General features: G+C 46.0%; 1 protein-coding gene across 50 annotated transcripts in view; it reads right to left on the bottom strand.

The window, feature by feature from the left end:
• The window catches only part of MICAL3 (microtubule associated monooxygenase, calponin and LIM domain containing 3), a 199,541-nt gene that overhangs the window by 85,789 nt on the left and 88,460 nt on the right, over window positions 1-25,292 (bottom strand). For 29 of the 50 annotated variants that reach the window (XR_011539932.1, XR_011539933.1, XR_011539931.1 and 26 more), the window contains exons 3-19: window positions 24,995-25,202; window positions 22,934-23,050; window positions 22,424-22,525; window positions 21,707-21,862; window positions 20,575-20,675; window positions 17,984-18,241; window positions 17,565-17,680; window positions 16,501-16,627; window positions 15,419-15,515; window positions 13,034-13,181; window positions 10,582-10,778; window positions 8,903-9,015; window positions 8,748-8,810; window positions 8,104-8,277; window positions 6,479-6,562; window positions 3,397-3,495; window positions 1,514-1,570 (exon numbers count right to left, since the gene is read on the bottom strand). Coding sequence is in view for 45 of the 50 variants with exons in the window: in XM_070618878.1 (XP_070474979.1) it covers window positions 1,514-1,570; window positions 3,397-3,495; window positions 6,479-6,562; window positions 8,104-8,277; window positions 8,748-8,810; window positions 8,903-9,015; window positions 10,582-10,778; window positions 13,034-13,181; window positions 15,419-15,515; window positions 16,501-16,627; window positions 17,565-17,680; window positions 17,984-18,241; window positions 20,575-20,675; window positions 21,707-21,862; window positions 22,424-22,525; window positions 22,934-23,050; window positions 24,995-25,202 (2,217 nt within the window). In the remaining 5 variants the exon portion in view is untranslated. The remainder of the gene's footprint in view (window positions 1-1,513; window positions 1,571-3,396; window positions 3,496-6,478; window positions 6,563-8,103; window positions 8,278-8,747; window positions 8,811-8,902; window positions 9,016-10,581; window positions 10,779-13,033; window positions 13,182-15,418; window positions 15,516-16,500; window positions 16,628-17,564; window positions 17,681-17,983; window positions 18,242-20,574; window positions 20,676-21,706; window positions 21,863-22,423; window positions 22,526-22,933; window positions 23,051-24,994; window positions 25,203-25,292) is intronic. The other 21 variants (XM_070618916.1, XM_070618904.1, XM_070618917.1 and 18 more) reach the window with 2 other exon arrangements.

Here is a 25,292-nt window from a genome sequence, read left to right as displayed (position 1 = left end):
CCCTAGGGTGCGGCTGGTGGGGGGTGGTCTCTGCAGAACAGTACCCCCCACTAGAAAGAAACGAGAGAGGAGACTGAGCTCTGGGGGCAGGGAGTGGGGCAGCAGTCAGGGAGACAGTAGGGCAGAGAGCAGCTGAGTGCACAAGCAAGATTATGGAACAGTGGAGAGAACGTCCTGGAAGAGAACCCAAATAGTGACCCTCAAAAGTATGTAGAAGAGGAGCCCTGCAATGAAGAATCTGGAAATCAGCCCAGTGGGAAAGGAAAGAAAACTCCCGGCAAACCTCACTGCATCCTGAGCTCAGAGTCCTCCCTTCCTCCTGTGCACAGCAGCCCCAGCCTTCCCAGAGTTCTTCCCTGCCAACCTTTCCTTTTATTCAACAAACTCCTTTTAGTCTTTGTTTAGGCACCGTTTCATTAAAAATCATCAGGACCTCATGAAATACACATTCCCCAAATGCAGGACATTGCCCTGCTCAGTGAAAACGCCTAATTTTCTTTTTGAGAGGAATGTAGCCTGGGAAGAAGGAAGAAAGAGGCTGGGCACACACGGTGCTCAGGGAGGAGGCAGCCTCCGCTCTGGGGCTCCTCTTGGTGCCCCGGCAGGGCCCGGCTATGCGTGCTCGCGGCAGCACACGGCTGCCCACTCCAGGCTGGGTGAGAGGCTGTGGGAAGGCAGCAGGATGGCCAGCTGGCTTCCCACTGGACCCGGGCAGTGACCGGCTCACTGCTTAGCCCCAGCTGCACTTCTTGGAGGGCAGAGGCAGAAGGCAGGTAAAAACAAAGGAAAAAGGCCCGTGTGAAACGAAGAGCAGAGATGTCTTCACTTGAGCTGCAGAGCTCCACCCACTGAGAGAGCGTCCTCAAGGGTAACAATAACAAACCAATACAGTTTCATGAAATAAGCAGGCTCTGGAAATGGGCATCTCTGCACTCCACCAAATTATACGATGGCCAGGTGTAGCAGTCACTTCTCCCTTTAGTTTTCTAGAAAAGACTGGCTAAAGCTTTTCATTATGCACCCGCATCTTGTCATTATCTTCCTTCCCCTCCACCCTCTTCATGCTTGAAAACTCCCCACACCAGTAAGAGCTGTGGCTCTCTCAGCATTTCCACCTCAAGACCCCTGACTATGAAAACACTAGCAAATGCCAGTGCATGATGACCTAGACCCTCCCCTATGAAGCTACACCTGATAGGCAAACGCTATCCCACCACCGGCACATATTCTGGAATGGGAAAGGTGGACAGAAATGGAAGTCAGTAAGGCCTTTACAACACAAGCTCTTAGGATTCGTATCTCCTCTGAATGCCGGGTGGATGAATGCTTCACTGTGAATGCTATTTGCATGGATCAACATTGTTAGCAAAAACAATTCTGGCTCTTGGCTGAGTGACAAGAGCGTGCAAAAAGCAAGGGGAGAGGGGACCGCCCCACCTTCCCTCTGCCCCCACCACAGCGTGCCCCATCTGTTTGGCTCTCAGCATCCATGCCGCAGTTCATGCTCTTTTACCCTCTCATGGTGGGGACTCTGCTTGCCACGGCTGTCAGCACCAAGATCCCTGTAAGTCTGTTGGCAACAAAGTAGAAACTTAAGCTCCATTCAAATGTTCTACTTGGACCTACTAAGTGACAGTGCCAGAAATTCAGTTTATTTCAACACATATCCCCTGCCCCCTACTGATTCCCACCCCAAGTAACCACAATCCCATCTACGTGAAATCCCATGACCCAAGGACAACTTTTTGCACAGCCATTCTGCCCATCTGGCCTCTAATGAGGTCAGCTACATAGAAAAAGAATGAACTATGGTTAGTACAAAGATGGAGCAAACATATTTCTCTCACATAGTGGCACAAGATCAGAGGCATCAAATGGAAGGTTTAAAAGGAGAGGCAGGTTAGAAGAGTACAAGTTTCCACAACAAGACAGAGAGGAAAGGTGGGGAGATGGAAAGTGGCTGGAATAAATGACCATTACAACAGCCCAGAGGAAACTCCAGTGTGGGGAGTGGTCCCTGAATGGGAACATGAGGCCAAAGCATAATTTATTAAAGGGAGAAGTGGACAAAGATTGGAAGCATTTTCAGTAAATAAGCAGGAACATGTACATGGGAGGCAAGGGAATCTGCAAGACAGACACACAGCTGCCTCCACGGACCTGGGGAAACCACTAACAGCAATCATGGCAACAGGGAAGACCACGTTCATCACCCTCTGGATAACTGAGGATTCACCTTACGGCCTTTTTCTGGTGGAGAAACTGATCCCGAGCTTCCAGTGTGGCCACTCTTACCCAGAGCCCATGAGCACTGTCTCAGCAGGCAGGACGAGGCCAGAGCTAGGGCTCCGGTCACACGAGCGGGTTCAGTTCCCGGCTCCATTACTCACTGTGTGACCTTGCACAAACTACTCTGCCCCCTGCCCTATGCTTCAGTCTCCTCATCTGCACAATGAGATGATAACTGAGCTGTCCTGTGGGGTTATGGTGGGAACTGATGAGACAACCCCTGAAGGAACCGAGAGCACTGCCTGGGTCACAAGCAACGCTCCTACATGTAAGTTCTCATGGAGAGACAAGGCACAGGGAGCCACTAAACCTGCAACAGTTCTGTTCCAGACCCAGGGACATAGGCTACTCCTTTAAAAATGAGACGCATCACTAGGAGTCACCTTTTAAATAGGCCACCTTAGTTGAGAACATGTCCTTCCATAATCCTGCCTTTAAAATTAGTGTTTTATTTTATAGGGACATACTACAGAGGTCAACAAAGCCATTCCATAAATAGACTTCATGTAAGTGTGTTTGCCACAAACGTATACTTGCTGTCCTCATTGACCGTGTCTGCAGTTAACTCCTCTATAAAGAAGTTTTCGAATGATCTGCCTGGAGTGTGAGTGCAGTGGATGGGAAGGGTAGGTGTTTGCTGGCAGAAGTTGCATAAGCAAGATGTAGAACTCTCAAAATAGAAGGAACCAAACTCATATAGTGAGGGCCTATAGAAAGCCTCCAGAAGTTCATCTTAACTTTAGCTCCTTGGGCAGTAAGACAAAAAGGCTGCTTTAAATGAGGTTAGACAGATATGTGTTGCCCTCCAGGGCCTCTGACAAATACAGTTGAAATTCTAGTGGTGACTGCAGAGTTGTACTCCTATGATGTGGGATGAAACTAAACCGGGTTTGACTGTATTATGCACTATCTTGAGGTCCAATCCGAAATTGCTCATTTGTAGCAAGAAAGGTTGCTTCTGCTACAAATGGTTTCTACACATGGTCTTTCTGTTTTCTAACAGTTATCATTAAAAAGAGGGAATATTAATTTGGTCTCTGCCCTAGCCACCTACACAGGCAGGCAGGAAGACAAAGACAGGACAACAGAACATGCAGAGAAGATCACCTGCTGGCTGCCACGCGCCCGACAGGGAGGTGGAGTAGGGGGAGGAGAAAGTGTGATCACTTTTTTGGGACAGGTCCGAGAACGCTCCTTTTCCCGTCGCTTTTACACCAACAGACACAAACAGAGAGAACATTGGTGAAACAGTGGGCACATTTAGGCTGGTTCTGGAAGGACCAAAGGGCATTTGCCAAAAGCACGCCAGAGATGGTCTGGGATCACCTCTGGCCCCAGAGGCCACCTTCCTCGCCCCTCCATCCTCACTGCACGGTCAGGGAGGCGGCTTGTCGCAGTCTACTGTTGGCCTCCAGGCCAGGCTCGCACTGTTTGCTGGTGCGGATCACAAAGGTCATCTCTGCAGCTGGTCTTGGGGTCAGAACGTGAGCGCAGCACTTTGTAAATGCCAGGGATCAAGGACATTCTTCTTGGCTGGTTTTATCAGGGAAATCGTGGGGGAGAAGGAATGGGCTTTGTTATAAATAGAGAAAAAGGGCCCATAGGCCATCATCACAAGGGAGCCTGGCAAGTGCCTCTGACCGCCCAGTCACCTGGACACCCACAGTAGTAGAGCAACTCTTCTGCAGGGCCCACCTCAGACAACATCCTGCCATGGCTTCCCTCTTCTCAGTCCCCTCACTCACACTCAAAAGGGTCTGGAAAACTAGTAAGGAAATGTAAGGAAGACAGGAAACAGGATCTTTCACTAAATGAGCACCATACACATGTCCATGGACCATTTCCCCATTTTGCCCTCTTTTTATTGCCCATTTTGCATTGCACACCTTCCTTGTGAAGCTGTCTAGGATTTGCAGAGCCCTTCAGTACTTAAGAAACAATCACACACTCCTCAGTCGGAGAAGCCCTCAATTTCCTCACACCCAGAATGACCACGTGGGGAGCACACAGTAACACCTGGGCAGGAGAGGGAGCGGTGGAAGTTCTGAAGCCAAGGGAAACAGTGCTACTGTTTGTCCCGACCTCACAGGACAATCTACTTCCAAACCAAGGCTGGTTAATGTGCAGTTTGCCTGCAGGATGCATTTCTGAGATCAAAAGACTAAAGGGTGGGGAGGGAAGAGCCAAAGTGTTTACACGGGAAGGCAAAAAAGAGAAGTCCCTGGCAAGCAGAGCTGTTGTTCATTTCCCTCTTCCATCCTGTAACCTGAGTTAAAGCTGGTCCTTGTGCCAACACGGCCACCACTGCTGTGCTTGCCACACCCTTGTGCCTCACTCCGAGCCACTTCAAGAGAAACACAAAGTGAGTCATTATAAGGGGCTGCCCATCAGCCCCCGCCTGCTGCTGGGGGCCAGCAGTCAGGGTGAGTGAGAAGCAGAGGGCCCCAGCACACCACTGGAGCACCATCCCTGATTAGTGCTGAGAAGAAATTATATGTGAGTATAATACATTTCACACGGATGTAAGAACTGTGAGTTATAGTTCTTTCACAGCCAAGCAAATTTACGATTCCTAACTCTACATCACATGAAGCACACACAGGGTCTCACAGGATGTTCACTGCTCACAGTTTCTCACTTATCCATCCGGCTCCTCTTTTGAACTGTGTGCTCTGTGCCCATTGCATAGAACCCAGGTTTGACTTCAATGGCTCTACTCTGCTGCCTGCATAGCCTCATAGTATTCGTCAACAGGAGAAACAGCACAAATACCAAGCTCCCGACGCCCTGCAGTACATGCAGCTCAACCAGGCGGTGAGCTGGCGTGCCCATCTTCACCAGCACGGAGGCCCCCACTGCGCCAGGTGCCTCGGGTCGCACTCGCTGACCTGAGACTTCCCAGCAAGCCCACCCAAAGCTGCTCCAGGCACGTGCCATTTGTAGTTAGTTGTTCAGCTGCCTGCACATCTTACACCTGACCCACCTTCTCCTTTGCTCCTCCTATCTCAGGTGACCGTTACGAACATTCTAAGAATCTAGAGTTTGGGGAATTTAGCTTCGAGTTCACTTTCTCCTTCAGCAGATACTCAACTAAAGATAACCTTTCAAAATCATACCTTCCACCTAGACTTCAAGGCAAAGGGTAAGAAAATAAAATGGAAGTGAATCCCCCTGAGGTTTCTCTTCCTTTGTTTCAGAAGATCTCCCCCGGGCAGAGGGAAAGAGGCGGCTTGGCTCTCTTGCGAGTCTGGACATTGCTCCTGAGTATCCACCTCATCCTCGCAGCCCTGCCTGTCACGTGGCATATTATTAAAGGAAAGGTTAGAGAGGAACATTTCGCCCTGAATATAATTCAAATAAAACCCAACTTGCCCTCCTCAGTACCTCCCAGGAACAGCCGTCACTTCACGCACAGGAGGAAACAGAGGCTCTGCTCACAGCCTCTCAGAGTCCGAGCCCACGTGACAGCAAACCCCAGACAGTGGACCGAGGTGGGCTCACCAGGCTGCGATGCAGGAGAACACACAGAGGCCTCCCATCCCGCTGACGGGTGTCCCATCAGCCACCAGAGGCACCCCCCCTTTCTGTCCTGTTCTGTCCTGCTGATGAGAAATAGCTTTCCAGGAGATTCTGCAAAATTTTTAGTGAAAATTTCCAAAGTATTTTAAATGTAGACAAAACACCAAGAAAATGCCCGTGATTATCTTTGTCCAGGGTTTGAAACAAACAAACAAAAATCACAGTCTAAGACTATTTCTTGGATGATATTTTCCTATTTAACATGCAAGGCTCCAGTGCCCCAATTCCCAGGCTCGACAGTTTCCAGATTCCCCCTCCAACGGTCAGGACACATGTTAGCAAAAAGTCAACTTGGAACAAAGGTTATAAAACCCCAAAGGCTGTGGTGCCTGAATGACCCACCACACAGCTTCAGCTAGCTTCCACACCAATGAACAGCCCACTATCTTAACTGGTTTCCCAAATCCAAAGGAAGAAACAACTCATGCGATACAATCAGTATTGCCTATTAAACTTGCTCCCAGCGTCACTTCTCAAATGAGCAGAGGCTTCTGCCCTTGTGAACTTGGACTCTATGGGGCCAGCCCCAACCCTGGCTGGCTCAGAAGAAGGAGGGGTGGGAAGGCCCGGGGAGGGAGCACCAATTCTGGCCCCTGGGGAGCTCCTTTACCTGTTTCCACTGGGGGATGGAAGCAGGGCGACCCTGCTCAGGCAGGCAGCAGGATGGCTGGCTGACCCCACGCTCCTGTGTCGGCTGTGACACACAGGCCAAGTATGGGTGGGGGCAGGACATGGAGACAAAACAAAATAAAATACATTAAGGTAGGAGAAGACACATGTGTTCATGGAGGACAGATACATAACTATGAACTGGGGTGGGGGGGGACCAGACTATGGTGACACAGAATTAATTCTTAGAAAGTTATACCTATAAAGGAAACAAAATACACCACTCCCCCCGCTCCCCCACCAAAAGCAAATGCAGAAGAGAAACAGAAGCTGTAATTCTCATTATCCTTTACCCCAGCTCAATGCTCTGAACCTAAACCACTAATTCTCGTTTGGAAAACTAATCTTTCGACTCAAAATGAGGAAAGCAACCTTCTTTTAGGGGCACACTTCCTCTAAGGAAGAGCATGCCCACCTTCTTGAGGGGGGCTGTCAGAGCTGCCAGGCCACCTCAAAGGTTTACCAACAAACAGTATCATCTTCTCTGTGAGCCACAGCATGAAATGACTGGAGTCTAAAGATTAATAACCAAAGAGCAGATGTAAGAAGAAGTTAATGATGGCCAGACTCCAAGCAAAGTCAGTCCGACCCCCGGGTCCAGAGGAACAATGGCTGACGTGTAAGGAGATGAAAAAGAATGAAGAGAATGAGCTCCCTCTCCTCCAGGTGCTCTCTCAGGTCATTGGGGAGTTTTATAAGAAACTTAACAGTGTGACTCTCAAAATCCCAGCACCTCCTGTTATAAGACGTCCTAGTGACTCAGCCAAGCAGGAGAAGAGACAAGGCCTAACAAAGGCATCTCGGGTCAAATGCTCCTATCTGCACTCTCACAAGCATGACCTTTGGGAATGCAAGTTAGGACCCGTGAAGAACCTTTGACATGTTCATACTCTCAACCTGGTTTGAGAATAGCCCAAGAACATCATCTGGAACACACAGAAGCAGCTTGGTAACTAGAATGTCGGCCTCTGTACTTCATCACAGAAGAGAGAAAGGATGCTAACACACAGCACTAGTGGATGACTGTGGAAAGCAAGGCGCACACACATTTTCCAAGATGCTTGTAAAGGGTTTGCAACATGGAAATATGCCCAAAGTTACATGAAGAAAGCAGAATACAAAAGTGTATATTAAGAATGACCTCAACTATGAAAATAAGAATGCACGAAAAAAAGATCAGAAAGAAACATTAACAGATGACAGGTGCCTTAATTACCTGTATTACACTTTTCAGCATTTTCCTCAATAAGCATATACTTCTCTTACAATTTAAATATGGATGTGTGTATGTGAACATGCACTCCTGTATCTCTACAGGGGTTTTTTAAAAACCCTCTGCTGATTTTTGTCACCGACACCTTGAACTGAACGGTGAGGATACAGCAGTCCTGACAGCACAGGAAGCGCTCTTCTCCGCCGCAGCCAGACAAGGGGGAGACCAGACAGCAGGTCTGACGGCACGAGAGCTCGAGTCTGTGACACAGCTCACCTCACATGACTGGAAAGATCCCTCCCTCCTCTGTGGCCAAACCGAGTGTGGACAGGCGAGGGATGGGATGGGGTTACCTGTCTCCTCATGCCAGTGGACTGTGGCGGTGCGTTCTCTTCAAATTTGGCCAGCAGCTGGGTTGCCATGTACTTCACTTTGTTCTGGTTACCGAGGGCCACGTCCATCCTCCTGTCCGTCAGAGTGCTCACCAGCGTGGGCCTTCCTCCTCGGTAGCCCCGGGGTACCTCCTCCTGATGAACAGTGACCACCCGAGAACCAGCCTCCATTAGAGGAGCCCCCTAAACGCCCTTTGCTCAGAGACACACAGCCAGTGTCTGGACCAGCAGCTGGATTTCTGCTTTAGGTTGAGCTTAACAGCTCTCTTCAAGGTTCTAATCTCAAGATGGGGTCAGCAAGGCCTTGGTGCGTGGGGCAGTATAAAGAGGTACTGGCACTTTTGCTGGTATTGTCATATCCCAGGAAAGCCAGTGTCCTTTGCCAAATGTGTGATTCCAAAGAGACAGGAACACCCAGTGCACGTGTGTGTATGTTCCCGTGGATGCTCTCCAAAAAGTTAAACAAAAACAAAGTCGCAGAAAAAGCACCTGTGCACAAAAACTCTCATAAAAGATGAACACGAAAAGGTATAGCAACACCAATGTGGAAATTAAAAAAAAGGCTATTCAGTATAATCATTCTACAAACCCCAGATAATTCTCACCTCTTCTGATTGACTAGTCTTTCTCCTCTTTCCAGCACCATCCAAGTCCTTTTCCTTTTTATCCTACACCAAGAAAGGAGGGAAACGGCATTATTCTAGACCCTATACCTTGTCATTAGGTTTGCAGCTGGTAAGAAAAACCTTCTTACGCTTACCTTGGGAGAACGCTTCCGAGAGATGGTCTGCCCGAGTTTGCTTAGGAAGGAGATGGGAGACTTGGTGCTGGCTATCAGGACTGCCTTCTCCTCAGCATTCAGGGCCAAGGCGTCTGCGAACAGAGAGCGATGTGAAGGAGAGTCCTGGACGGGCCTCAAGGCACTGACCAGAACTGCCCTCCTTGCAGGGGTGCCTGGGACCCAGAGATTCTGCAGGTCCATTGGCTCCGACAGGAGGACAAGGAGCGCAGCAGGAAATGCCACAAGGGAAACGCACACTGAGGTCTGGATGTTGAGCCTTCTCTTCTCCATCCACACACAAAAAATTAACTCTTTTCCACAGCCCACTTCAGTCACAAAAACCTCCACTTTTGCTTTTCAAAAGTTGGAATCTGCCTATGATTGTTAGTTACAGAGTGCTGAAGCCTCACCTTTGGGATAAAAATTTCAGGGCAGAGAGAGAAGGGAGGGAGGGTAGGAGCAACTGGTTTTGATGTATGCAGACACCATGCACTTGGCCGCACATAAGGGGGGCCCTCCCTGAGTGCGTCTGTCAACATTAGAGCTGTGGACTTCTGCTGTAGGAACCACGTATCTAATTAGAAAAAGCCACAGACATCTACAGAGTACACGGGCTGGAAGACATTGGATAAACACATACTCTGAGGGTTCCAATGTTTTATTAGTAATAATAGTAATTTTAAAAATAACAATTGAAATATAATATATTGCTAATATTTATTAAGTGCTTCAATTTGCCAAACATTCTTCTTAGCATATCACAATCTAATTATATATATAATCCCCATTTTACAGATGGGGAAACTGAGGCACAGGGCAATTTAGTAACTTGCCTAAGGGTGGAACAGGTGGACATACTGAGACCCAGGTCAGGTACCACGGTCAACACTTTTAAACATTATCCTATACTTACTCCTAGGGACAATAAATGACAACAGGAATATGTTTTTGTAGCACTCTAACAGACTGAGGCAGCAGGCTGAGGGCCAAGAAAAGATTTTTAGAAAACACTAAAAGGTAGGAGAAGAAAGAGAAGCCAGAGAAGCAACAGTCACAGAACAAAGAGAACGAGACAAGTATATAGGACAGGGTCACAGAAACCAAGAAGGAGAACTTCAAGAAAAAGGATGTCATTTCACAGTGCTGAGCAATGCAGAAATGCCACGTGCAGGAGAGATGAGAAATGAGAAAATAAATGGATTTGGTGATTCTTCCCAGCTGTGGAGGACAGCTTTGGCAGAGCAGGAAGTACAGAAGCCAGGCTGCAAAGTGCTTCCAAGTTTAGGCCGCGAGGAAGCAGAGCCACTAGCACGAACCACTTTTCAATAAGCTGGTTCTCAGAGAAAGGGTATGAGAAGGTGGTAGAGTCGGCGGTAGAGTCAAGGAAAAAATCTGCATAGAAATGATTTTTGCATTCTTACAGATTTAGTGAGAAAGATTTGGGAAAGAATGAGTGCTTGAGAACACACTAGTAGAGAAGGGAAAAGCAACGGAGCAAAGTCCCAGGGACTGACCCTGATAGCCGACCAGTAAAATCACAAGGTAAGCACAGGTTTGGCTTTTGGTGGTACTGATGAAGGACATGGTGAAAGGAAAGAAAAGGAAGCCAGGCAGCAGAGAGGATCGGAGGCCCTCCACCTCGTGCCGCCGGCCCTTACCCCTGGAGGAGAGCGAGTCCTTGAACATCTCGTAGAACTGAGTCAGGTACATCACCATGGACAGCTTGTCGGGCTCCCCCACCGAGGCCATTTCTTTGCCTGTCATGATGGGAGAAATGCCCAGTTCCTTCTCAGCAATATCAAAGGCCAGTTGGTTATTCTTCTCCACATTTTGCTCATCCAAAGAATCAAAATCTCTGAGAAACAGGATGAGGAAAACACGTCAAGATGAGTTGCTTATCCCCACACCAGAAAACACAATACCATGGAGTCGTCATCATTCTCAGTCTTTCAGCTAAAATCCAGGGTGCAGTGCCTCACCGTAATCTGAGAGCAACTCTGTTTATTTCATCTCAGTCTCCTTCCTTTTACTAAGGAAATACAAACCATCCTCAAGGAGAAGAAATGATTAAAGATACCCATAAAGGAAAAAAGAGGAGGAAAGTTGGAAAACTACCCTCATTTTTCCAAGATAAAGATAGGAACTATCTTTTTTTTTTTGAGGAAGATTAGCCCTGAGCTAACATCTGCTGCCAATCCTCCTCTTTTTTTTTTTTTTTTTTTGAGGAAGACTGGCCCTGAGCTAACATCCATGCCCATCTTCGTCTACTTGATATGTGGGATGCCTGCCACAGCATGGCTTGACAAGTGGTGCCATGTCTGCACCTGGGATTTGAACCAGCAAACCCCGGGCTGCTGAAGTGGAACATGCGCACTTAACCACTATGCCACTGGGGCAGCCCCGATAGGAACCATCTTTAACACGTATCCTCTTGCACCTTGTGTGTGACTGTACATATTAAACTAATACTCAATAATGATAAAAATCCTCCTTAGATCAGACTGCTTCTAAGTCCTGGGACTATCACACACTGTGTCCTTTGGACCTGACAAGCTGTTCATGCCCTGAGTCAGCTCTGGTAAATCTTACTCAGCCTTCTACTTGAAGGGAAATTCCAAGACTTTCCTCAAAAGATTTTTCCATTGCTAAATTTCCTGAGTTTTCCCAAATACTTAGATTAACAAACATTTCCCACTGGGTTTCCAGGTTCTTGCTATTCAATCAAGTAACAACTGATAGCATTCTTCTCTAGGTGATTTCAGGCCTTATCGTGCATTAACCTGACTCATGGCAGTTTTTCATTTTTTAAAATTGCTTTTCTCTGTAGATTAAGCCTGCTAAACCATAGAGGCCGCATCCTGAATGAAGTCATTGTAGTCTAAACAGTGCCACGTGACCTACTCACTGGTTTGTGTTCTGTCACAAGAAAATCCCCCAGACCTTCTGCAGGCGGCCTTTGGTCAGGTCTACTGGGAATGTGTCCCCTCACCCCACGCGACCCCCCGCCCCCACCTGCCTTCCCTTTGGAAGAGAACTGATTCACCTGGCCCTTCCTCTACAGCACTTCTGTGCCACTGGTCATAATCCTCCCGAAGCTGCTCCCCGATACCCCCTCTCCCGGTAGGGCGATAAGCCCTCCTTTCACCTGCCTTTTGCCAACCTCTGCAGGAGCTAAGGGACAGAAGCACCAGAGGTCAGTTATCTTTATCGAAGCGAATCAGAAATTCCCATTCCTGAACCACACTATGCAAGGGTATTTTTACTAGCTGTTGCCTCATTAATTTATAATCTAATATAAACAGGGACTAGGTCTTTGAGAATTCCTTAAGCAACCATTAAAACAAAAAACACACAAAAATTGGGCCCTTAAATGGGCCTGATGATAAAAGGACAGGCAGCCAAACTAATTCAACAAACTCTGCCTTTGTTTCTGCATCTTCCTGTTTGGTGCCCACAGGAAGGAGGCCTACGGGGGAAATCTGAGCACCCTGGCTGCCACGGCCACCTGGGTCACCGAATTGTCCTAATTCTGCACGTGGGTGAGTAAAGAATGACCAGAAGACATGTTACCAATGTACATGGGTAAGGTAACTTGAGTTTTGGGGGCGCGAGAGAGTATGCTTGCAAAAAGTGCCATCCTTTACCAAAGAAAGGGGAGCCACTGGAAATTGGGGGAGGACTCACTTTTCTGTTTTGTTGGTGGTGACATATTTGCCTTTCGCCAGCCAAATGTTCCAGCCAGCTTTTCCTCATGACCATCAGCATTTGAGAGATGGCTGGCTGAAGTGAAGAGTTCAACCTGGGGCCAATCAACAGAGTTTTCCTTTGTGTAGAGTTAAGAGGCCCAGGTGGGCGCTAAAGCCAGCTTCTGACCTTCTGAGTGCAGTGATTTTAGAAACTCAGCTAGTCACTCCTGGGCTGAACTACGTAATGCTTGACATAAAGAGTTTTAAATATAACCACATCAAAATTAATGACTGTCTTCTAGAGAAAGTATCTTACTATGTATCTCATTCTAGGAAAATGTACAAAATTTGGCTACTTGAGAGCAGTGTGCCCTGAGATCCTTCAGGAATACAAAATGAAACACAGAGTCTGGTTACAACTTACATCAGATCGGGGCGGTATCTGTGGATAATCGCACACAGGGCCAGGCCACTTTTCCAAGACATGGTGAGGTCTGTCACATTCACCCCTGCGTAGCCATCGGTCTGCCTCTGGCACCAACCCAGCAGTTTGCTTGAACGAGCTACAGACTCTAAAACAAGAAAAGTATTGTTGGAAGTGTAGTCACTGAGTAGCACTGAGGATCCTCTGTAGTATACATATCCAGTTTGAAAAATTACTGAAGGTAGGGATAAAATAGTTGTCACCGGTTTTCAAAAGTAAGAAGCTATGTGACTGGTATCCTGATAGTGGAATTTTAGGTAGACAAGAAACTACAGATTTACCCAGACTCCGAGGTCACGTCTGTCTCCCTAACAGATGGATAAGTCACACCAGGTTGTTTGGACCTGCTCAGGCTGAAGCCCGGTGTCCTGCGGTGCTCTGGTCACTGATTTACATGGCAGAGCGCCGTCTCCAGAGGCTGTCACCCCCACCTGCAGTGCTTCTATCGTTCCCCTGGAGAGTTGTGTGGCAGCTGGCAGGGGAAGCTCCCTCCCTTCAAGGTAAACTGGGAGGCTTAGGGCAGAGAAGCCTCCATTCCACCCAGCAGCACAGCAAACCAGCAGCGAACAAAGCCCTGCTTGCACCCTTGCGCAGGTGCTGAGCCACCTGCCAAGAGAAGACACTATACGATGACACTGGCCTGGCCAAGTCCCCCAGACCAGACGAACCTGGGTACTCTCGATTATAGATGATCACATCTTGAAAAACTGAATACGTAAACACATACACTTGGATGTTTTCTAGTTCATCCATATGTCTTCTATAACATGAAGAGCTTTTATGAAAATCCGTTTGTCTTACAGCATCAGAAAAGCTCTGATATGGAGCATTCAGAAGAATCTGTGAACTTGTATTTGTGACCAAGAAAGTCTGCTACCTTAGTTTAGGCAGCTGAAAATATTTAACCTCGGACTAAGTCATTTAGTAATTTGTGAACATAAGATAAAAACCGCATATCATAAAAACCCTATTTCATTTAAGTCTTTCAGTGAAAATGTATTTTGAAACTATACAGTGTCATCCTGGTGTCATCATTGTAAATCTCTTGGCTTCAGAAATTAACTCTATTCTGATGTCTCCTAAGTCTGTATATTCATCAATCCAATACATATTGGGCAACTTCAATATTCCAGGCTCTAAAATAATAGTGAACAAAGATACATTCTCTACTTTCAAGGAGAAGAGATCCTAACAGAGAAAGACAAAAATGTTTCCAACTGCCTGTTGGTCATCATATTCATCTTGATAGCCCAAGAGCATATCAAATTCAGACTGTCAAAGCAGAACTGGAACGTTTTTACTCTCCCGTTTCCTTGTTCAGACTGATGGCAGCACGATTCACAACTACCTTTTGACCCAAAGCACAACCAAGCTGCCAATGCCTTTTGATTCTGGGTCCTTAATATTCTCTCTCTCACATAATTAATACCGGCATTGACAAAATGGCTGCCGTTTTTGACCACTCACTATATGCCAGGCATTGCAGTACAGAATGCTTATAATGTGAGGTGGATATTTGTTACCCCTGTTTCATAGACAAGGAAACCGAAGTTCAGAGATGCTACATAACCTGTTCAAGCCCACGCGATTCACAAATGGCAGAGCTTGGACTGGGACCCAGGTGCACCTGGCCCCAAAGTCACAGTTCTTCTTGCTCCACTGCCTTTTCCCTTCTCCATCCTCAGTGTCAACACCAGATTGAGGCTCCACCACTTTCAGCTTGACTATTGCAACGTACTTCCAACTAGGCCCCTGCCTTTGGCATTTTCCTTCTCCATCCTATCTTACAGGTAGCTGATCAGGTATACTCATGTCACGCTCCTTTTAAAAAAATCTTCAGGGGCCCTTCAATGAACACAAAATATGGAATGGCCTTTATTTCCATCACTGTATCATAACAATGTTGTAGTACTTAGCTAAAATGCTACGGCTTCTTCCATAAAAACCTTAGTTGGCATGTGTGTGCTCATTCTCCCTGTCTCTCTCAACAGCATTGGTATCTGATTTCTCTACACTCTCATAACACCTTAGACCGAGGTTTCTCAACCTCCATGTTACTGCTATTTTTGGCTGGGTAATTTTTTATTGTGGGAGCTGACTTGTGCACATGGGAGGTTTGGAAGCATCCCTAGATGCCAGCAGCCACCCCCATCATGACAAACAAAAATGTCTCCAGACACCACCAAATATCCTCTGGGGGCAAAATGACCTCTGGTTGAGAACAACTGCCTTACGCAGTACTGTGCACACTGACAGCTCAACAAATAAGTACAGACTTCTCTGTACAGGTTACCTGGATTTCAAAAGGCCATTACCAGAACTCACCATTGCGTATCAACTTTGGGGTAGTTCGGGAATTCACCAGGTTCTCCATTTCCAGATGAATATCTTTTGTTTCTCCAGTATCATATAAATGGCGCACCTGGAAGAAAGATAAAAAGTCATAAAGAGGGAAAATCAAATACCAAGTAACAAATTCCCACCTGAGAGCAGAATGACTGAGAGGAAAGACTGGGACAGCAGGTCGGGCAGTTCAGACAGAGTTACGATGATGACCTTTAAATCCTTTCTGGAATGCAGAGGGGCTACATATAAGCAAATACATAGTAACTGTAATAAGTTGTGCTAAAAACTAGCTACTCAGCCAGGAAGTCCCTTTGATAGTCTCTGTTGGATCATCAATGCTGCCCATCGGCAGCAGGCTTCATGGACGCCTTAGGGACCACACACAAATACAGAGGCGTAAAGGTGTAAACTTCAGGTAGAAAGTGAGTAACAAATTACACTAGAACATAGGCCAATAAATTGAGTGGGCTGCTTTCTGAAAACTGCTGAGCTCTTTGGGATCATTATGCTTTATGAAATGTCACTCTAGTGTACTAATAAGGCTTTAGATATTCTGAGAAATAGCACAGAAGTACAAAAAACAGACCAGTGATGTCTTCTACTTGTAGAGAGTGTCTGACCTTTCAAAGTTCTTTCAAGTGAACAGTCTCACTTGCCCCATGGCGACCCCAAGAGCAGCAGGCATTATCGCCTCCCTTTACAGGTGAAGTGAAACGACCAGTCCAAGTCACAAGTGAGTGGTGGGTGATGGCAGCGCAAGTCACAGCTCCTGACTAGTGAACAAGTGCTGCTTCCCTCACAACCTGCAATCTGAATTAGGAGGCCTGCGATAAAGTCCGGAATCCATCATTTCTGTCTTCAACAACTGTCTGCCTCAGCAGCTGGCTCTTCTGCTGATGGGAAATAACACCTATTTTCGCCAATTCAGAGAGCATCTATTTGGATTATGAAAGAAGTGTTGTGTATATGTTTCATATTAATAGATACATTTCAATACTTCAGAGGTCTGATCGGCCCTGAAAATGGGCCCAGACATAGATGACCGACTGGAAGGCTCTTACCTGGCTTGGCCGGAGGAAGTTGACGTTAATATTGGGATATCTGGTGACAGGGTCTATGCTGTATTGGCTGAAGTTTTTACTCACATTCTCAGGGGTGGTCTGGGGCAGCAACCTATAAATACTCTCCCTGCAATAACACACAACAATATAAACAGGCATCACAAACATCTCCCCTCCCTTGACAATATTTCCATTTTATCTGAAGGATACGACAAATCCTCATCCTTGACCAGTTTCCTCCAATCCTACAACAGCCCTTGATTCCATAGGCACTGGACTGGCTAAGGGCTAGAAGAGCAAATACACTGCTGGGGGCAGGGATAAAAAGCCGGATTCTAATTTAAAAAGCAACAAATTTCTGTTTTGTTTCTCAAGTATGCCAATATTTAATTTTTAAGAAAATCACAGATGAAAAAAGAACTTCCCACCAAATTTACCCAGAGCACCTTAAGTAACAGACTTAAAATGACACCAACCACCAATTTCACCCAGGAAATCTTACTTCTCTAGTTTTTCTGGTCACGGCATTTGTTCCTCATCAGCAAGCAAATCCTAGGAGTCTTACCTCATTTGCAATAATCAGCTTCAAAATATCTGACATTTGGGAGTCTGAGAAACGTGACGAGCAGTTCAGTGTTTTCCTTTGAATTCAGTCCCATTTAACTTCCTCTCTGATGTCAGTCAGCCCCCGCCCACCATGCTGACTCCATCCCTGCATGTGTTTCTAGTTGACAGAGCACGTAAGGTACTACTGTTTGTATCTGGTTGTGCAGCTGTCTTAGAGGAATCAGACGCCATCCCTCAGTGGTACAAAGATCCAGGTACCATTTGTCAGTAACAACTTTAACTTGGAAAGGGATAAGAGAAGAGCACTTACATTAGATGATCTTTAAATTTCTATGATTTTATGAATAATATTTTGCCTTTCTTCTCTTAAATATGAAAACATCTTTAATTAAGAAAGGGAAAGAGAGAAGGGAGAAAGAGCCTGGATTCTGCCTGAAGACCCAACCACCTGTCACTCCTAGTTTTCTCACAGAAGGACCCCTGCTACTTTCCATTACCTCTCTGCTAGGACTTCCAGGGGGCTTGTTCCTAGAGACCAACTTCGTACCATCCAGGCAGAGTCCATAGCAGCTAAAAAGCCCCGGGCTATTCCTGTTCCCATTGGCCAAAAAGGCTATGAAGGAGAGAGAAAACAAAGAATTAAAATAAATTACCTTCGAGAGTAGTTTTTGGCAACTGTTCAGATACTGGACTTCTATACTTCACAAACTGGGAGAAGGGCAAGTCACAAAAGTTGCTGAATTCCCATGAACACAGGGCTCCCCGCGGCCTGCAGTCCTCGCCCACTTCCTGCTGTGACTCCTGCTTACCTAAGCCACACAACGCTGCAGACACTCGTTTCACAGCCCGGGATACCCAGATTTGTTCCTAATTATTATTGCCTCTACTCTAAGGTGCTGACATCCTTAACACTCACCTCCAGGAGGCTGTCCCCAACCAGAGCCACTAATAATTGGTGTCCATTCTGCTCACGCACCAAGGCGGCATTCTCGGAGGCATACATACAAGTGAAGTCAAACATGGCCACGTCGGGCTGCCCATAGTGATTGATGGCAAAATCCAGAGATGGCAGCTGCTGCTGGGTGGAAAAGTCTGCTGCCTCCCTGGCATAGCTCAGCAGAGCCTCTTGGTCCACATTTTCCCGGGAAAGCAAGAGCTCTGTGTCGGCGTAGTCCTGTTTCCAGAGAGAGAAGAGACTCGATGGCACAGCCCAGATAAGGATGTCCAGCCTAGCCACCCAGAGCTGTACTACCTGTGTTAGAGAGAACCTGGTTTCACAGCCTTTCCATTCTCCCTGAAGTGATTTCATATCCCAAAGTAAGTCTTTTACACAAATTAAAAAGATAGGGGCCGGCCCCGTGGCTGAGTGGTTGAGTTCGTGCCCTCCGCTTTGGCGGCCCAGGGTTTCACTGGTTTGGATCCTGGGCATGGACATGGCACCGCTCATCAGGCCATGCTGAGGCATCGTCCCACATGCCCCAACTACAAAATACACAACTATGTACCTGGGTGCTTTGGGGAGAAAAAGGAAAAATAAAATCTTAAAAAAATAAAAAGAAAAGGAGCAAAGCTGTTTCTAAAGCACAGGCTTTGCTGCCTAAAAACACAGTCCCAGCCTTCCAGTTACTTGGAGCAAGTCACTACTTTGACCCTGTCCATCCACCTCGTGGGGTTGTTTTCAATACCAAATAAAACAATTTATGTGATGGTACTTTGTAAACTGAAGAAGCATTTTGCCGTTTATATTGTTATCAGCAATCATTATCTTCCAGGTAGCAAATAGCTTTTGGCAACTGGGACCACATGAAGGACTAAGGAAGAACCCGAAAGCTTTAGGTGCCAAAAAGACGTGGAGGGAGGAGCAATAGCAGTCCAGGGGCTGGGAAGAAATACACTGAAGATGGAAGAGAGGTTTTCAGAATAACACATAAGATTCTGAAAGGCTCCAGAGAAACCCACCAAGAAAGAATAGCTCATGAGAGAAAAAAGCTTTCCACCTAAAGGACTGGACAACTCCTTTTCTGTTTGGAGGTTCCTGGCTACTGAGCCAAGTCTACTCTCCTAAAGTGGAGCCTCAGGTTTCCAAGTGCCCCGATGGCACTTTCAGCCACCACTACAAGATGTTAAAAGCCAAAACACAAACACTTGAGTTGGTCCTGGAAACAGCGTTTGTTCAACGTTGAGTAAGTGGCCACAATAGGTTTAATATTTAGCAGCACACACAGAAGGCATGGCCCTTGCCCTCTAAAAAAATGAATAAAAAGGAAAAGTAAATCAGGTCTTGGCATTCTAGATTATTCCTAAATAATTTCAACTGATAACTATAATTTTGCCTAAGATGATAGATTTAAGTCTTAACTTAGTCCCAAGGCACACCACTGGGCTCAGTGGCCATTCCTTATTGATAAAGCATCCAACCATATACATCTTGCTTGGCTTTTGGTAGAATGGGCTGTACAGACTGCTTTGTCTTGTTTCCCCTGATACATAAAGGACCACAAAGCTGAGAAACAGATACAGGGTTCACGGGTGGGAAGGAGACTGTGCTGCAGGCACGTGCTCATCAGCTCACCCCTACACTGCTCTCAGATAACACAGTTGTGTAATTCAGACTGAAGTGACTTGATTCATCACCACCCTGACCCAGCTGTGAGTCTGTGGTAAGAACTGTACAGGCTTGAATCAGCACATATGGTGCCTCTTCTAGCCATCTCATCGCACAGGGACAGCAGTGCTCACATTCAGACCAAGGAGACCAAAGAAGACTTAAAGAAACTCTCCCTAAGGAACCATCCACCCTGTGGTTCTCTGACTTCATATTCAGATCATCATCTCAGGAAACATCATACAATGAGTCACCTGGTAAGAAGCTGAGCTGCACCTGACTCAGGATGGACAATAAGCCCTTATTGTTAGGTCATAAAGAGGTCTAAATACACCCTGTCCAGTCAGTGTTGCCTGGACCTCTGACAGCCATGTCTGCAGTAAAACCACAATCATTCTCAGGCTCCCATCAACACCAGTTATTGCTTCTGGGTAAAACTCCCTTCCCTCTATCACCTCCTCCCAAAAGACAACCTACCAAATACCAACCAATAACCAGTCATAGATAGAATTCACTACAATCACAAACAAAATGACCTAAAATTAAATCAAATATTTAACACAAAATGATATCTGAGATTTGCTCTGAAAGAATCCAGGGGCGGGAATGGGGAGTGGGTTGGGGCACTACTGGAACAATACTGGCCAAGTTAGATAATGGGCACATAGGGTTCATTATACAATTCTCTCTACTTTTGTTTACACTTGAAAATTTCCATAATAAAAGATTTTTTAAAGTTACATTAAAAAACATTAGAGGAGTACATGTTCCCAGGAGATGAGTTTAGGTGGCCATTTTCATTCCCTCGCAGGAAAACTCATCAGACAAGAAAATTCTTTCTCTTGGTGACCACATTAACCAGTACAATATAAAATGTGGTTTGAAAGAAAGCCATCACTCACATGCAGTATCACCCCTTTGTCCAGTAAACTCTGCTTTTTGGCTGTCATAACGAAATAGTGCGTGTCATCTTTATAGTAGACGATGTTCTCCAAGTCGATACCTGTAACCAGAAAACAAACGCGTGCATACAGGGGTTTGCTGAAATGAAGGGACATTAGGGCAGAAGAAAGACTGTCCATGGGTCCACCAAGACCAGGGCTATAAAACTCCAGGGAGGAAAAGAGAAAATTAAAAAAAGACACTTGAGCCGAGGCTCTAGCACATTCAATTCATGACAAGAGGGGAGCTGTCTGCCCTGACACTGCTCTCTAACTCACTGGACACACCAAGTTACCCTAAAGACAATGATCAAGACAAGCAGAAAGATAAAGATGGGAAGAAAAAGAAAGGTTAACCTCTAGTAAGAGGGTTTGGGTTAGCTCTCAGGTTAAACCTCTTTGATAGTCATCAAGGCAATTGAGGGAAATGTCCTAGACTCTTAAGGACAGGACAGACAACTAAATATCGGGAAACAGAGAGTGAACTATCGACTTTTTAATTCAATTAATCTAAAAAATAGATGCAATGGACAGAAATCATGTTCTAGAAAACAGAGAATTGGAATTTGCTGCACATTTTTGTTGCAGCAAAATATCTAAGTTAATCTATTCAAAAGCTGTCACACGACAATCTCACTCCTATCTACCATGTGGTTTGCTTCAAGACCAAACTGGAACTCAGGAGGAAGACTACGTACTCAATGCCCGAAGTCAGGTTCTCAATAAACCAGAGAACTCCCAACCAACAGCTTACGTCACCAAGCACCATCACTGAGAGCGATGGCACAGAGGAAGGGGCTGGAGAAGAGTTGGTAGAAGGCAAAACAAACACTTAAAACAAACAGATAAGTAAAAACCAAAACCAGAGCAGCCCAGCCCAGCCACTGTGATGAGGATGAAGAATCCTGGAGTAGGAGACAAGCGATGTGGAAGGCATTACGCTAGGAACAAAGTATGGGAGTGAAGAATGAGCAGAGTGCAAACAGCACAACAATAACCCCAATGACCACCCACCCCTCAAACTCTCCAGAGAAAAATCACAAGTGGTTATTTAAACTTCTATCCTTATTGCTTTGGAGGCATCTACACCAACCTGTGGCTTCCCTCAGTTGCTGGAAAAATTTTTGGTTGAAAATAAAAGCCACACCACTGATCTCTTCCACTTTGGCTTCTGCTGTTGTATTTCTGTTAATAAAATTTGCTGTAATGGCAATGGCCAGTTTGCCACGAAATTCTTTGCGACGAAATCCTGGAAGGAAAGAAATTTTCAGAGGTAGCAATAGCTGGCTAGAGAAGAAGGAAGATCACTTCAAACAGGAGGAGTGTTGATGAAGGCATTGGGAACGTGGGGAGTGGGGATCAATGGGAAAATCTGGGGGCAGCTCTTCTCTATCCGAAAATAAAGTATTTACCTTCCAAAGAACATAACAATTCAGGAAAGAAGTCAACGTCTCCCACACACTAATAACCAATTTGAAATCTAAGTGGCCAGAATATTACTCAGTACTAGGGATTCCATGAAAAAAAAAGGGAAGCCACCTGCTCATTCAACTTAGATTTAATCCTGCAGTGCCAACTGCTCAAAGTTTAGCTTGTCTCCTAGCACCCCAACAAGAGTGCCCTATAAGAAGTAACCCAAGAACCAGTTGGCTAAGGGAAGGCTGGGGCCTGTTATTCAATTAGAATAGGTAGCACACATATGCAGACTCTTAGGAGTGTGGACTCTGATGATACAAACTCACACACCAGGGTTAGAAGAGGGTCACCCTTCACTCTGCTATGAACCACGTAAAGCAGCATTGACCAATACCTTCCAAGGTGTTCCTCCGGCCATCCCCTCCGATGATCACTTCAAATTCGTACTCCGATACAGGATGAGTTTTGGGGTGCACTAGTGCCCGCCAACCTATCCCTGTAGACCAAAGTCAAAATGAAGGTCGCTACCCACACCTTATTCATATATCTAAGATATCTCTAGATATTCTGGTAGGCAGACTGCACAACATCCCAAGCCAAAAACACTAGGTGTAAAAGCATGGGATACAAACCCACAGAAACAAGGAAGCCTTGAAGAAGGCTCACAAAGGAAGGGTCCCCATCATACGATTTTCTACAATGAATACTGCAATTGTTGCAGTGCTGCAATGTTTAATACTATGCCAAAGGCCTTCTCATTCAGTAAAAAGTTCCTCAAAAGACACAGGCCACACAAATGGAAAAGCCCCTTGAACTAGTTCTGAAAACAACCTGCAGATTCCTACAGTTTTCTCCCTCATTCACTGCCCTTTAATCCCTCCCTTATTTGTCCAATCCAACTCACGTTCATTTTCTTGGTCCTCAGGAGGCTGTACAAGTCCTTGGAATTCCACATTGACATGGATTTCAATGCCTAGGATCAAGGCTACTTTCAAAAGTATTAGTTGAAGCTGACGGATACCTGGGTAAACAAAGAGATTACACAAGTAGGGGCACACTGAAAAGAGAGTACTTGTCAGTGGTCACTGCTCACGTTCCCACCTGCCCACCTATGCAGAGTTTATTCAGATTCTCAAAGCCTCCTGTAGCAGGAGACATTTTTGAAGTCATGTTCCATAGCTTCCTTCTTTTCTAAGGGCAAATATAATTCAGTGCAAGAGATGTTCTGGAGAGACACACAAGGCCATGCCCGCCTCTTGGGTTAGTGTTCAAAACCACCAAAAGATCTGAGACAACATGAGATGGTGGCCAATAGGAGACTCTCCTTTCCATCTCCCCCTGATTCAGTCAGAGCCACAATTCAGCAGAATCTACACTCCTGACAGGACACTGTACTTACCACAGAAGGCAGAAGATGTGCGCTCACAGGTGTGCTTTCCAGTCTGACACAAAGGGGCTGCTGTACTGCTCCCCAGGATTCCCACAGCATCTCTTTCATCCTACTACCTCACTGACTTTCACACATCCTTACAGGGTGAGAAGGGGACGCCTCAATCCAACCTTAGTCTCTTGTCATTGCCCCTCCCACCACTGGTCTACAGTTGCAGAAACCAAGGCTCAAAATGATTGAAAATCTTGCTCATTATCATAGTGAGATTTATTTATTTGTTCCATGTCCAGTGAGTATCTACCAAGTGCCAGACATGGCAGCAGCCCCAGGTATACTCAGATAAAAATCTAGCCCTTGATGTAGGACCATCTCAGCTCCAGGATAAATCCTGCCACACAGAAGGCAGACAAATCCACTGAATTAAAGACCCTTGGTCCCCTCCTAAGACCAATCCTACCTGCAGTCTGTGAGTAATCTGCTCACAGGACATGCAAATCCTCCTCTAAGTCATCTTGGTCATCTTTCCCAGGTTACCACAACCACCACCCTTCTGAGTCACACTCCCAAAGACTCATTAATCCCATGCTAGAACACACTTTCTATTTGCAGACAACTGGGTTCCAAGATGCTTTACACATTAAAGCCTGATGGATGGGCAGAGTGCTTCCTCTGCCAGTGGAATGGGGCAGCTTTTGGCCACTGTTTGATAAACTGGCACAACCGCTTCAAACAGCAAAAGGTTCAGTTGTTGAATATATCTACAAGACACATCTGAAGGAGCTCAGAACAAAAGTTCCTTGACAAGCTTCTCTGGAATCATTAATGATGATCAATAAACAAGACTTCGACTTCATAATGTAGATACTGTCTGTTCTGAATTGCTTTTCAGATAGGCCACTCAACAGTCATGAAAACGAAATCACTGGCTCCATTAACCTGTATTTACTCTATGGGATCTCAGAGATGCATAGGTCCAAGCAGAGCATGGCGATGACAAGAGCGTAGCAAGAGCTATCCAGGCTGTAGACCCTCATGAGAATCACCTAATCAAAGGAATCCCATTATTGACTTGCCATTCATGACCAAACTAGGAGTCTGCTTCTTCTACAACTGTGGTTTCCCCAGGACTGTGTCTCCACAGCATTTGTTCTTACATTAGTAGAGCATTTATCTTATCACATGACAGAGACCCATATGCCTTGTACTTCTTCCACTGGACTAAGAACCACCAAAGGGTCGAGGCCCAAACCGGTCCTCTGTTTCCTAGCCTGGCCCCAACGCCTGCCCCACCCACTGCAAGTGCTCAGTAATAATTCAAGACTTAACTAAGAAATCATTAAGCTAAAGTCACTTCATAGGAGATACCCTGGTAGCTAAGAGTCCTAAGTTACAGAACAAACACATGGCAGCTATTTTGACTCTGAGCAGAGTACGTTTTCTATACAATAGATACTAATGATATCAGAACAAACTGGGCTGTTGTGTATGAATTGCTCAGATAATCTGCCTGTCTCTTTCTACTGAACAAGTGGGTAGGGGGCAGGGGTGGGATCTTACAGAACTGGTTTTACTTACTGATATGGTCAATGGCTCCAGCACAGAACTTGCCATAGAACTTCTTGGCACCCAGACCTCGCAGATCATGTATGGTGAATGGCCAGAGATGCAAGACATTGTTGCGGGAGAAGGCATCTCGTTTCTCAATAACGACCACCTTAGCTCCCAATAAGGATAAGTCAATAGCTGTGCGGAGACCACAGGGGCCAGCTCCAATGATGAGACACTGAAAAACACAGCTGCTTTCAGGGCATAGGCAGCACCTCTTGAGAAAGCGCACATTTCTATAAAAGTTCCATGATCTCATAACCTTCAT

This window comes from Equus przewalskii, chromosome 5, assembly GCF_037783145.1.
Source record: "Equus przewalskii isolate Varuska chromosome 5, EquPr2, whole genome shotgun sequence".
In the NCBI taxonomy this organism is placed as follows: Eukaryota; Metazoa; Chordata; class Mammalia; order Perissodactyla; family Equidae; genus Equus; species Equus przewalskii.
Note: the sequence above shows the minus strand (reverse complement) of the source record. Positions and strands in the feature narration are given on the sequence as shown.